Raw genomic sequence first — 13,223 nt, forward strand, 5'->3', positions numbered from 1 at the left:
ACATGCCAGGATACCAAATGGAGAAATGGCAGTAAATGGGAATGTGGCATGTTATGCAAGTGTTGTTAAAGCTGCATGTGATGATCACTAACAAGGATGGTCTTGAATCCTTTTGCAAGTAAATCATAATTTAAAAATCTATTACTTTATGTGCACCACAAAGTTTGGCTGATGTTTCCCCCTATTTCGTTGGTGAAGTAAAGATGGCAGTTGGATGCTCTCACACCTCTAAAGACACTTTTTTGTTGTAAAATGATGGCCCACTTACAGAAACTCAATATCTGTTTCTTGGTCTTTTTCCCCCTGCACTCTGAGGAGCTTCCTTGTTAGCTGTGCAATCAATAAAAAACATATCTTCAGCCACTAGTAAATCTAGTTTATTAAAACACAGGTTTGACAGTGAATTCAATTGCTAACAAAGTTGTATTTTGGTCAATACAAAGAAAATGTGACCTTGTGAGAGACTTATATCCTCTAGATGCAAAATTATCTGATAATAGGGTGCACTGGATGGATACAAACAAAAACACGTTAGTGAGATTAGACTGTGGCTAGTATTTTCCATTCCCTTTTAGTATTTAAGGTGTACAGTATCTTATCAGAGGCTCCAAGACTGTCACTTATCCCTGTGCCGGTCTACTCCTGACAGGGGAAAACCACGGAAAAAGTTTGCCCCCTTCCTTCCAATTATTTGTCCACTATCTGCACAGTCTGCCATCTCGATGCCAATCCCATTGCAAAGCAGTGGTAATATTTCCTTTTCCTTCAGCAGCATGGGACCAAGCACTGCAGGAGTTCACATGGCATCACTAGGTCAGCTCTCAGTATGCCACTGAGTTATTGAAATAAGGATTTGGAGCATTAACTTTAGTGAAGACTTACGATAAAATTTAGTGCTTACATCAAAGGCAGCACAAAGTGAGCAAAATAGATTGACTCTGCAATTGAACATAAGCCTTAGATAACCAAGAAAAATGTGACTTCCCCAGTGATGTCGAGTACTTTTTCACCTGACCAGCAATGATTCGTTTTCTACATATTTCAGACAGAGCTGAAAATAGCTAGCTACAGTTATTTTTGTTTGGGAGCAAAAAAAACCCCAACAACAACAAAACCCAAAAAAATTTGTTTGGGGTGTTCAGTTTATAAAGTGCTTTCTCTGGAAAAGTTCAGAGCATTGAGAAAATATTTTCACAGACAGAAGTCTGGATGGACTTCCTAGGAAGGGAAGGCCTTCAGCATTTTTGTTAGTTTTCATATGGGACAGGCTGCTTTCCTGGAAAATATGACAAAACTTCTTGTCTTTTTTTATTAAAACGACATAAAAATGAAGTAAATAAAACCAAATTCTAAATGTGGTCAGACTGAGTTTGGAGCCTTTGCAAGCAGTCTGATTTTTAGGAAATGTATTTTAGAAAATATTCAGAGACTTAAAAATGCAAGCAGCCACGTGGTGAGATTTTTCCAAAGTACACATAGGTGTAGCTCCCCATTGCTTTCCAAAACAGCCTCCCTCCTCCTCCTCCACCTCCTCTGCTGCCCATCTTTCCTCCTGTTCCTGCCTTACTGCTTTCCCCGTTGCATTGGTGCATGTTTAATGTCAGGGTGTTCAAAGCAACTGGAAATTAATCCTAGGGAAAAAAGGGATCTGCTCCTCCTGGGAGCAGTCGGGAAGTGAGGGAATAGGGATGCCTTTAGCAGCAATTTGCTGTCAGGCTGGTTTACCTGTGCAGAGGAAACCACTTCGTAGCTACCTGTTTGGACCAAAATAATTTTAAAGTTTGTCTTTGGATCCCTGCATGGGAACCGAGCTGCCTAACCTCGGCTTTCAGAAGAGCACTGGCAATGATGAGCATAAGCCCAAACGTGCTGACCTTGAAGGAATCAGCACAGACGTGAGCAGCTGCAGGGTGCAGCCTGGTGTTCCCACGTGCCCACATCCTGCCCTTGCTGCCAGCAGTCATTTTACTCATAGGACTCCACGCTGATGCTGGGGTTTTTTTAAATCATTATCTCACTTGATAATCAGTGAAATGTTAAGCAAAATACCTTGGTGGCCTCCTCAGAGCAGAGAATTTAGAAATATTAATGCCTTCTGAACAGCCTGAGCTTGAGCCGACACCAGCTCCTGTTTGGCTCTCAGCAGAAAGTACCAGCGATGCTTTACATTTCTGTTACGTGCAAATCTTTAGCCAGTGTTCGCAAAGGGAACTGACAGGGTGCTATGAATCCGTTGGGTGTCACAGTGTCTGATCCATGCACCTCTGCACACAGAGGGAAGCGGAGCACAGAGAGGTTCAGATGCCATCACTGAGGCGGTCAGGTGAGCCGTTTGCCTTCAAGTCTCTGGTTGAGTATTGTGAAATGAAATAGAAGTCCTCTAGTAGCGAGGTAAATCCATTTCAATTCCTTGTCCTGGGGAGGGTGAACACTAGAGGTATATCTATGTTGCTAAATAGAAGAGGACCAGGGATCACACCCAGGGACCTGACCTCTGATCATCCTGCCTCAGTTTTGGCCATCCCCAATGAGCTCCCTCTAAGACACTTTTGCTCGAGAAATGCCTGTTGCTGAGCAGCACGGCCACAGGCTGGCTAGCACCACACAGCCTCTGTCATTGGATAGAATGGACTCTGTCTAGATGTCCCATCAGGACTGCATATATATATAATTTTGCAATTCTGCATCAGCTACCTGCGGTACAAACTTCTGATCCTTGCTTTGAAGTTTTCAGCGGCAAAGTAATAGAGGATAGGATCGAGGCAGCTGTTCATGGCAGCAAGGCAGAGACTGACCACCACTGCTTTGTGCAGGCTGGCCCAGCTGCAGCTGCCGTGCATCAGGTGGACAGTTCGCAGGATGTGATATGGCAGGAAACAGAGGAGGAAGAGGATGAGAGTGATGATGATGGTTGACAGTGCCTTCTTGTGACACACTGCCTTCTTGCGCTGTGGAGTCTTGGACTTGAGCAACACTTTGATGGCAAAGATGTAGCAGACAATGATTGTGCAAAATGGCAGAACAAAGCCCACGACGAGGACAAAACTGTTCATCATCAGAAGCCTGCGTGTGCTGGAGGGGTGGAGGTCCAAGCACTTGACTGGGTTGCTGTACCCGGCAATTCTCTTGTCTAACAGAGGGCTGGAGGCTGCCAGCACGAAGACCCATATGGCTGCACATATTATCCTGGCATACTTCATGTTGGTTACTTTGCAGTGTTTGAACGGGTAGACAATGGCTATAAAACGAACCACACTGAGCACGGTGAGAAAATAAATGCTGCAGTACATGTTCACGTACAAGCTGTAAGTCATGATCCTACAGATGATATCACCAAATATCCAACGTGATCCCAGCAGGAAATATGTGGCCCGAAAGGGCAAAGTGCTCACAAACATGAGATCTGAAACAGCTAGGTTCTGCATGTAAATGTTTACTGAGGTCTTCTTCTGCGAAGGCTGGAAGAAAACATAAATGGAAAGGACATTTCCAACAGCACCCAAGAAGAAGATAGAGAGATACATGATGGGGTAAATGACTTGCTTGAAGTTGTCAATTGTACAGTTGAAGGAGTTGTTAGTGAAATTTTCATCTAGTGCCATCTTGGAAATATTCATAGTCTAGAGTCAGGCTCTCCGTCTTTCTGCCAAAGTAAAAAGAAGTGGTGTGAGTGCTAGGTTACAGTCTGGGCAGGGAGTTGGGTCAGTTGGGACCATTTTACTGAGGGCAGAAACTGCAAGATGCAGACAGCAGTGGAAATTAAAGGTTCATTAATGAGTAATTCCTTGTGATGTACCAGTAAATACACAACTTGAGGTGTAAAGCTGCATGTTGGCTCTAAACAGTTTTGGTATTACAGCAGCCGGTTGTTGTCTCAGCCTATGAAAGTGCTGCCTTTTAATGAAGAGTGCTATGTGTGTGTTTTAACGGCACTTCTCTAACCTGCTCTGCGCAAAACAAACCAACTAGCTGTCAGCTGTTTCATAGCAGGGAGGTTTTGAGTTCCCAGCTACCTGCCACAGAAACATCAAAACCAGTCAGAGAAGAGATCACTGTCTGCATTTCAGATTAGGATGAAAAGCCAAAAGAAGTGGATTTGCCCTTTGGAACTAGTGAAATTTTTCTGGTATGTTGTTGGCAGCATGTTACTGAACTTTCCTGAGCAATACAAAAGGTATATTGGTATATGTCAGAATGTACAAATTAAGGACATTTTGACCTTAAATACTGCATAAATACTGTGCTAGTTATGCATGGTTCCTTTCTTAACTCCTTCCTCCTTATACTGTATTTTTTCTTTCTTCTGAGTTTTTCATGGCTTTCTGTCTCTTTTGGTGGGGCATTTGCTGCATTTGCCGCTTTCTCAACCTCTTTTGTGCCCAACTGCTCTGCATCAGACAGTCATCTACACACACTGCAGCTTCCAGGGCAGCCCTCATTTACAGCACTAATGAAAATGGCCTGTGAAAAAATGGGCTGTATTCACAGTGTGACATTTTTCCTCCTGTGAGGCTGTAATTCAATCAAATCAAAACGACTCATCACTAAAACACTCTAAATAATATTTTTTTTTCTGATTAGAAACCATTTCCTTGCTGAACTCCTGATTTCTTCCCTCAGCTGACCCGCTGCTAGCAGTATTTTGAAAGGAAGGTTTCAGTATTGTTGCTTGTTTAATAGTGGGACCAATTCCCTGTCTGCATCTGCCAACATATTCTAAAGATGGAGCATGGAAAATTTTTGCCTAGAATCCACAACTACGTAGCATTTCTAGATGCTTGAAAAAGAAGCTTTTAATTCACCCCAGTGAGAGTGAAAACAAGCTGATGATACCTGACTGCCTTTCTTATTCTGAACCTCACTGGCTTCACAAATCTAAATTAATTTATTTGCACAGGTGGAGTCTCCCTAGGGGGGAAAGTGGGCTCTAGATGTGGGTGCTCTGGACTCACAGTTACCCAGTGCTGTATTCCCAGTGTGCTGTAAACAGCAGCTGATTTGTTAACTCGAGCCATGCTGTGGGAGCCTGAGCTATGTTCAGAGCAGCCCATGGTATCTCCAGCGTAGCGCCTCAGAGTCTGTATCCCTTAATACAGCAACCAGATGTGCCCCAGCAGTCGCCTTTTATCCAGCCCAACTGTGACAGGGAGCGTGGGAAGTGCATCGCCCAGACTGGGTTCCCAAGAAGCAAGACTTACTCCTCCCATCATGAGATGGGAGCATGGCAGCTTGGGAATGGGGACATTCACTCACACCAACATCATACCCATCCTTGCAGTGCCTGAAATTAACCCTTCAGAAAATAGTCGTATCTATTGAGCTTAAGAGTGCTTAAGACTGGAAGTGGGCAAACTGGATATTGGGTCTCAGCAAAGCCCCAGGCTTCGTAATGTGTGCTCCTAAAGGAAATCCTATTTGAGATCCTTTTTCCTCATGGAAGGGAGAGACAAGGTATACTTCCTAAGAACAAACCCTTTGTAATCAGAGGAGACTGGAATGGGGTTTGGTTTTGTGTACAAAGCAACTGTCTAACATAGGTGTTTTCTGTGTGGGATCAAGGAGCAGCTTTTCTCGTGATTGATCTCCCCATTCTGCAGGGAAACATCACAACCCAAAGTACTACAAAGGGAAGAGTCCTGACTGTGTTTTCCTAAAGCCCAAGCATCCTTGCCTTTAGAAACTCCAAAACACAAGAAAATACCAGTGATCTGCCACCTGTTGAAGCATTCCTGTTGTGTGTGAAACCTGTGACTTAGAGGAATCAAATGAGGATGAAGAACTTGGAGCGTGGATAAATTTAAAGCCTTGCTGAGCCCTACAAGTGATGGCTTGTGGCCTGACGCTGTCTGCTGAAGGATAGGATTAGGGCAATGAAAATTCAGTTGATGAAAATCCCTTGGGTCCCTGCACCCTGGGGAGAGCACTACAAGCACAGAGGCTGAGGCACTTTGCTCAGGCTCTTCATATGAGGTTATCTAGCTAACAACTACCATTAAAGCTACTCTGTGCTCCTCGTTTCTCCTTACAGCTAAAGACATTTAGGAAACTAGATGCACAAGTGCAATTGAGAAAACGCAGCATCCTTAGACCTAGCAAGAGAACCAGTTCTCAGACTCCCCTCCAAACTGTCCAAAGAAAACTTTCAAGCTGTTATGGGATGTCTAGGAGAAAGAAGCTGGAGCCCTCAACAGAAAGCTGTTATCCACCATGGTGCCTGCCCTCCGTTGAGGGCCAAGAACAACCCATGCAATTATATGTAGATGCTTCTATTAACTGTGTTATAACACCATCGTGATTTAACTCCAGCCAGCAACTAAGTACCACTCAGCTACTTGCTCACTCCACCCCTGCCCCAGCAGGATGGGGAGGAGAATCGGGAAAAAGGTAAAACTCAAGGGCTGAGATCCTAACAATTTAATAATTAAAATAAAATAAAAATAAAATAATAATAACAACAACAACAACAATAATAATGACAAGTGTAATGAAAAGGAGAGAGAAGGGGAAAGGAATAAAGTCCAAAAGGGGGGGGGGGGGGAAACCAAGTGATGCACAATACAACTGCTCACCACCCACTGATGGATGCCCAACCAGCCCCTGAGCAGCAATCAGCAGGCCCTGGCCAGCTCCCCCCAGCTTATATACTCAACGTGATGTTCTATGGTATGGAATATCCCCTCAGCTGTCCTGGCTCTGCTTTCCCCAGTTTCTTGTGCCCCTTCAGCCTTTTCACTGGCATAGCCTAAGAAACTGAGAAGTCTTCGACTTAGTATAAGCATTACTTAGCAACAACTAAAAACATCAGTGTGTTATCAACGTTATTCTCACACCAGATTCAAAACACAGTATGGCACCAGCTACTAAGAAGAAAATTAACTGTATCCCATTGAAACCAGCACAAACACCCAGATCAATGTAGAAAGGAAGGTGCAGTGAAAGATACATTTCACACAGGAGTACCTCAAGCACCCACAGAGGGGAAGGGGACAATGTTACGCCTCCTTGAAGCCAAAGAGCTGTTTACTAGACAGCTAAGGCTAGGAGATGACTCCTACATAAACAGAAGAAATTACATACGTAAGGAGAGGCAATAAACTTTGTTTTCAGCAGGTGTCCAGATGGTCTCCTGGGTGAGGAATGAACAGGGTGGGCTTGAGGTGAGAGACTGAAACTATAGGGTCCCTCAAAAGAAGGGAGATTGGTGCTAAGATCTAATGGCCCTCTGAGGAAGAGTGTGAGAAAGGAACAATCTGAAATGAGAATCTCTCTGAAGTGGTACTGCGAGATTTCTCTGATGGAAACTCTCTAGCAGTAGATTTTTTCTATATATGAGTTTTCCTGATGGAAACTACCAAGTAGAAGCAGCTGATGCATGTCCTGAGGCTCTGACAACCACCCTGACAGGAAAGAGAGAGCACATCAGCTAAGCAAGGAAAGGGGAGGCTTTTCTGAAAAAAATGCTATGTAAGCAGATTAGATGTGGAGTTTGGGTGGGATTTTGTCTTTTCTTCACCTCTATGAAGTCTTTTAGAAATATTTACAGCTTGATTAGTATGAACTTTACAAATAAATATTTACCTTTCATTATAAATTACATACATATTATCAATCATATACTTCTTATGAAGAAATATTTTCTCTTTTATCTTAACCTGGCTTGAGTGTGATTTAGTTAGGGGATAAGAGAAAGACATTCCATGCCTAAGGTGAATCCAACACCCTTAACAAAGAGATGGGTGTGCAAGCCAGCTGGGGAACCGATAGACCAAAAGTAAGAGGAGATTTGTTTCATTGGAGGAGATACTTAACTAATAAAGGTGCCTCAGAACGATTGTATTTTAAGCTAGGGATGCAGGTAGCAGTCTAGCAGCAGAGTAGGGGCTACCCTGTAAACTGCCTGGCATGTGATGTGTATGGTCGCCCCTCCGGGCCAGGTTTTGTGCACGTGTGTGCAAGGTGAGGGATGGAAGGACAAGGCTGGCTGTCTCCAGGCAGGAGTGGCTCAGCAGGAGCAGGCCTGCCCAGGGAGCAGACCTCATGAGATGTCTGAGTAGATGGCTTGGGGACGCAAGAGAGGAGCTGGTGGTGGCTGTGGTCATCGTGGGCACCAAGGATGAAGATGGGTTCTTCAGGGCTCAGCTATGAGGCAAGACAGAGGCCCAGGTCAGACCCAGTGGTTCAGTGCATGGATGAGGCAGTAGAAGGGAGAAAGTTAGGTGTGTAAGGAACTGATGGATCTTTTTGGATAAAGGCAAGTGATACAGCAATAAGAGACTGCACTGTACCCAGAGTGGATCCAAGCTGCTGGTGCTGCAGTCTGAAAGGTCTGCAGAGGAGTATTTAATTAGAAGCAACAGGGGAGCTGAAGGGCATGGGAGAGCAAGTGGCCAGGACTGACAAGACTTGCGAGAGCAGTGAACTCAAATCCAGTGCACCTCTGACAAAGCCAAGAGGGAAATAAAGCCCAACTGCCCACAAATCCAGACACACGCTATCTTGAGTGACTGATCAAAAGCAAATCTTACAGGTAATTCTGCACCCATGCTCAAATCTGAAAACGAGACAGGGGAGCTGGCAGACTTGGCATGAGACAACCCTGGCGCAAGGGGAACTTCAGAGACACACAGGAGAGAGAATAATCAATGGGAACCTGAGTTGCCATGCTACCAGCTTTATGGTAATGATAGTGTAGGCTGCACAGGTGGAAGAGTGCCACTGTGCATGACGCACTATGTAACTTGCAACAGCATAAAAATATGGCTAAAGAGAAGCACTACAGGGTTCTTGTAGGCAGACACCCCTTACTCCAATAATGAAAACATACCACCAAACTCTACATCATGATGATGACAGTAATTAGAAAATGTTAAGGGAGAGCAGGAAGCCGAAAGCAGGCAGCAATAGCAGGAGATTTTGTGTGCATTTATAAAGATGCAATGCTGCCGCAGAACAGTAAGTAATGTCCAGATGCAAAAAATGCCTGATTTCTAGAATAATTGGTCCTCGAAATAAATCCATAAAGTAAGATGCTATTCTACATTTTGTCTTTAGTGCTGCACCAGTCCTAGTTCAAGCAGGTTTTGGTGGAGAGAGCCCTGTAGTGGCAATCACAGTAGAGCTAGGTTTGGCAGTGTTGTGGGACAGAGAAGAAATCCCAGAAGGAAGAAGCCTACATAATTTTGTGGGCTGTTTAGAAAAACAAATGGAAAATCCAACAGAACCTGTGTTAGAAGCCTACATTCCAAAAGAAATAGGTACTTCAATAAATATGAAGCCTGATGTCCATATGTCCATTAGTAGAACAGTTAGCAAGACTGTTATAGGGAAAAGATCACCACTTAGAAAGCAGAAGTTGTGTCCAAATGAGGAGAACAGGAAAGCCTGCATCACGGCAGATCAAACATGGAGAGGAAACTGAGAGCATTAAAAAAAAAAAAAACAAACCAAAACAACCGAACATGAAGACTATGTGGTAAAGGATGATGAGGCTGACAGTGAGTTTTGTAAGCCCACTGAAAGATGAAAGACTGTTAGGGAACTGGCAGAGTTTCTTGGTGGCAAAACATCTCTTAGGGACAACAAGGCTATAGCAGAGAAACTCGGTGAATTCACTCTTCCCCACCAAAGATGTTGGAGTATTTCCATTTCTGATGCATCAAACAGGTCAGAGAAGCCAGCTCCACTCAATGGATGTGCACAGGAATTATTAAACTGACCAAATAAGGAGAGGCCAATAAGTAATCAGGACCAGATGGCATCCATATGAGTGTCCTGAAGGATCGCAACTGTACAACTGTCGGCCAAGGCACATAACCCACCATTACAATCAGGTGCTGTGCCAGGGGACTGGTGTGTCACCACCAGAGAGTGCAGCTCTCATCTACAAGAAGGGCTTGAGAGGACAACTCAAGGGCCATCAGTTGGTTGTCTCAGTGCTGGGAGCTACTGACCACTGAGACCAATTTCCACCTCTGGTACATTGTGGTGGGTCTCTAGTGAAGAATGAAGGCACTGAGCTCATTGAAAGGCCAGTATGCTGAGGAAGAGTCGGCACATCTTCTGAAAAGGGAGATCCTGCCCCACTCACCTGCTGAAGTGCTGTGAGGATGATGGATGAAGGGGGCTCCATGGTCATTTTATATTGTATATATGGATATGTATGCATTTATACAGCCACATTTGTCAAAGCCTTTGACAAAGCTCTGCACTGGGGGTTTCTTAAGGAACTAAGTTGCCAGAGACCTGGAAGGCATGGGTTTTTTGTGGGCTGAAAGCTGGCTGAAGGGTAAGAAGTGTAGAGCTTAATGAATCAGCAATGGGGTCCTATAGGGTGTGGTACTCAGACCAGATTTATTCAATATCTTTATCAATAACCTGTAGAAGACAGTTATCCAGGTTGGCAGATGGCACGCTGAAGGAGTAGCAGATGAGAATTAGTATATTTTAATGTAAGGTGATGCATGCTAGGAAAAATAATCTAGACCATGCCCACATGATATGAACTTGAAACTGGCTGTTACATTTGGAAAGGGCATTTGGCATTGGCATTATGGACTATTTACTGAAGTCATTTCTGCATTGGCTGCAGCAGCTGAAGCAACCAAAAATGTCAGCAAAATGAGGGGCATCATCAAGAATGCTATAGAGGAGAAAGTAGGTTATCACCTTGTATAAAATCTCCATGCATCCCCATAGTGAGCAGTTTTGGTGCCTACATCCAAAAAAGAGATTACAGAGTTAGAGAAGGTACAGAGAGGGGCAAGTGAATGATCAAGGAAACACAGCAAGGACTAAAAAGCCTGAGACTCTTTGGTATGGAAAGGAGGAGGCTGAAGAAGGATGTGGTCAGGGTTTACAGAGTCATGAAGGTGGTGGAGAGTGTGAATGTGCACTGCTATTTATAGGGTCTTGCAGTACTGAGGCGTGGGGTGCTCAGCAGAGTTGTTGAGAATCTGCTTTCAAACAGATAAAAGAGGGAAGAGGAGCAGGCAGAGTTGGGAGCTCGCTGCAACAGCAGGCAGTGCAGACAGGTGGCTCAGCAGGGTCAAAACAGGATCAGACAGATGCAAGGACAGTAAATGGGAAACAAAAGACCGGGCAGGGACATACTCCTCAGTGCCCATGGACAGTAGTGAGGAAGCTGGGGAAATGCAAGGGGAAAGCACTCTGGAAGGTGATCAGACTCTCATGTTGTCTCTAACCAGCATTTCCCATTGCCACCATCAGAGACTGAATACTGGGCTAGATGGACATCAGTCTGAGCTGCCAGCACATTCTTTACAGTCACAATTTGCTCCTAATTCCCAGCAGTGTAACAACCACGGTTGACTTCACTGTGTTACCTCTAATTCCTACCGGTGAAGTGAAAGCGATGCCTGTAGTGATATTAATACAGAGATTCCGGCCTGTATGTCAAAAAGCTATTACTGGGAAAGTGGCAATTGTCAGCAGCCTTGGGCTACCCCCAGTTCTAGTGGATGGCAGTCAAGTCATCCAGCATCTCAACAGACAATAGGATCGATTTCTATGCCATGCCTGGAGAGAAGGACATGCTTCTTTTGAAGACGTGTGGTGGAGGGGTGCTGCTGCTGAAGGTGTAAATATGAAAGTTTCCAAACTCCTGATCTTGAGTCCGCTTCTCTGAAACATTGCATTCACTATAACACCAGGAACTACCAAAGAACCTATTTTTAATAAAGTGTTCTGCATATACAAAGTAAAATAAGGAAATCAGGCTGTTAATTCAAAATATAGTTCTTTGCTATGTTAAGTGATAAATATATACATTCTCTTGTATGCCAGGAAAAAAATAGTCTCTGCATTTATCACAGTAACCCGTTGTCTGAAGAGGATGCCAGACACCACAGTCTTGTGTTCATTACCCAATAGGAATATATCACTGATATATGTATATCTACACAGACATATATATATGTATACATAAACGCAAGGAGATCACTTGCATTTGCCACTGCACTTCTGAAAAAACCCAGAAGTTGTCATTTTTTTAGAGTTCCCATTGGCTTGCTTTCTGCCATTCACCTTGTGTTTCAGGAGCAGCGTTACCAAGAGTAAATGTAACAGAAGGTAATATTTAGAATTAACTTTAAATTCATCAAAACATAGCATGTTATTAACCTTTCTACATGCACAATAATAGGGGGGGAAATCAAGAGCCTGACATTTAACACCTTTTATTTTAAATCTTTGCCATAAACCAAATATATATTTTTCACCTAGTTAAAAAACAAGACTTGCTTAATCACATCCACAACTTGATTGTTATCTTCCATCTGGCAAACATTTCTAGTTACATAAATCCACCCTTTTATCTGCCAAAACGAAAACCTCAAGACTGGCTTTGTCATAGAAGTTTAGACAATGATTGCAGCTTCTGGCAAAGAAAAAGCTTATTGCGAGTAATAAGAAATATAAGTAGATTGTATTTTAATCATTGCAACCATTATTTACCTACACGAGAAAAAGCAGACAAATCTTGTCCTACCTCAGCTTGTGTGCCTTCTGGTGTGTTCAGTATTTCCTTCTGCTTGCTGTTGCTCACAACTTTTAGTTTTGTTAGTGGAAAGGAAAAACCCAAAAACTTGATGCAAGACCCAAGTGCTATTTATGCAGAAGCCACAGAAAAGCAATGAGTGGTAAGAAAGGGAAGTAAATTCTGATTAAAAGATCTTAGATCTTCTTAAAAGAGAAATGTTCTCAGCTCAAGGAGTGGTGCTAGCAATCACATGGCAATCTTTCATAATTTTCATCCAATGAAAGAGGCTCTGCAGCTACATGGTACGTTGGGAAGCTTTCTGGATGTCTGTATTTGCTCCCACGCTTCTCTATATCTGTTTTCAATAATCAGGGTTGCTCAGAACATTAGAGGGCATCTGTGTATAAGCTTCACATGAATCATTAGAGATGTAGTTCTTGGAATTATGGAAAGGACAAGTTCTGGGGTTATTTCCCAGATTTGCCATGCAGAAATCACAGGAAGAACAAAATTGGAAGCAGGTTCTAGGAATTGGTGTATAATCTCATTCAGCTCAGAGTGTGAGGCTGAGTTTACAGAGCTGAGGGACTAATTTTCCTTTTATTTTGATAGGAACAGAATACATAGCTCTGTTAGGCCATAAGCAAGCAGCTGCAGTGAACACTTTATTCCCCCTTAATGTTTTACTTCTCAGTGGAGCAACATTGACTTCACAGATGAGTGCTCT

General features: G+C 43.5%; 1 protein-coding gene across 2 annotated transcripts; it reads right to left on the reverse strand.

Annotated features, from left to right (window-relative positions):
• Positions 1 to 355: 355 nt before the first annotated feature.
• CYSLTR2 (cysteinyl leukotriene receptor 2) lies at positions 356 to 12,784 on the reverse strand. 2 transcript variants are annotated; one of them, XM_040583881.1, is made up of 3 exons: positions 12,506 to 12,784; positions 6,570 to 6,750; positions 356 to 3,643 (listed from the first exon to the last, which is right to left on the reverse strand). In XM_040583881.1, the coding sequence occupies exon 3, from the start codon at positions 3,615 to 3,617 to the stop codon at positions 2,691 to 2,693; it is 927 nt and encodes a 308-aa protein (XP_040439815.1). In that variant the 5' UTR covers positions 3,618 to 3,643; positions 6,570 to 6,750; positions 12,506 to 12,784; the 3' UTR covers positions 356 to 2,690. The 2 variants fall into 2 exon arrangements, with proteins under 2 accessions (XP_040439815.1, XP_040439814.1); XM_040583880.1 differs by lacking the exon at positions 6,570 to 6,750 and having other exon boundaries at positions 12,506 to 12,783.
• Between the last annotated feature and the right edge of the window lie 439 nt (positions 12,785 to 13,223).

This window comes from Falco naumanni, chromosome 2, assembly GCF_017639655.2.
Source record: "Falco naumanni isolate bFalNau1 chromosome 2, bFalNau1.pat, whole genome shotgun sequence".
Classification (NCBI taxonomy): Eukaryota; Metazoa; Chordata; class Aves; order Falconiformes; family Falconidae; genus Falco; species Falco naumanni.

Excerpts from the sequence above, each read along its gene's own strand:
- CYSLTR2 (XM_040583881.1), bottom strand. The coding sequence starts at position 3,617 with ATGAATATTTCCAAGATGGCACTAGATGAAAATTTCACTAACAACTCC.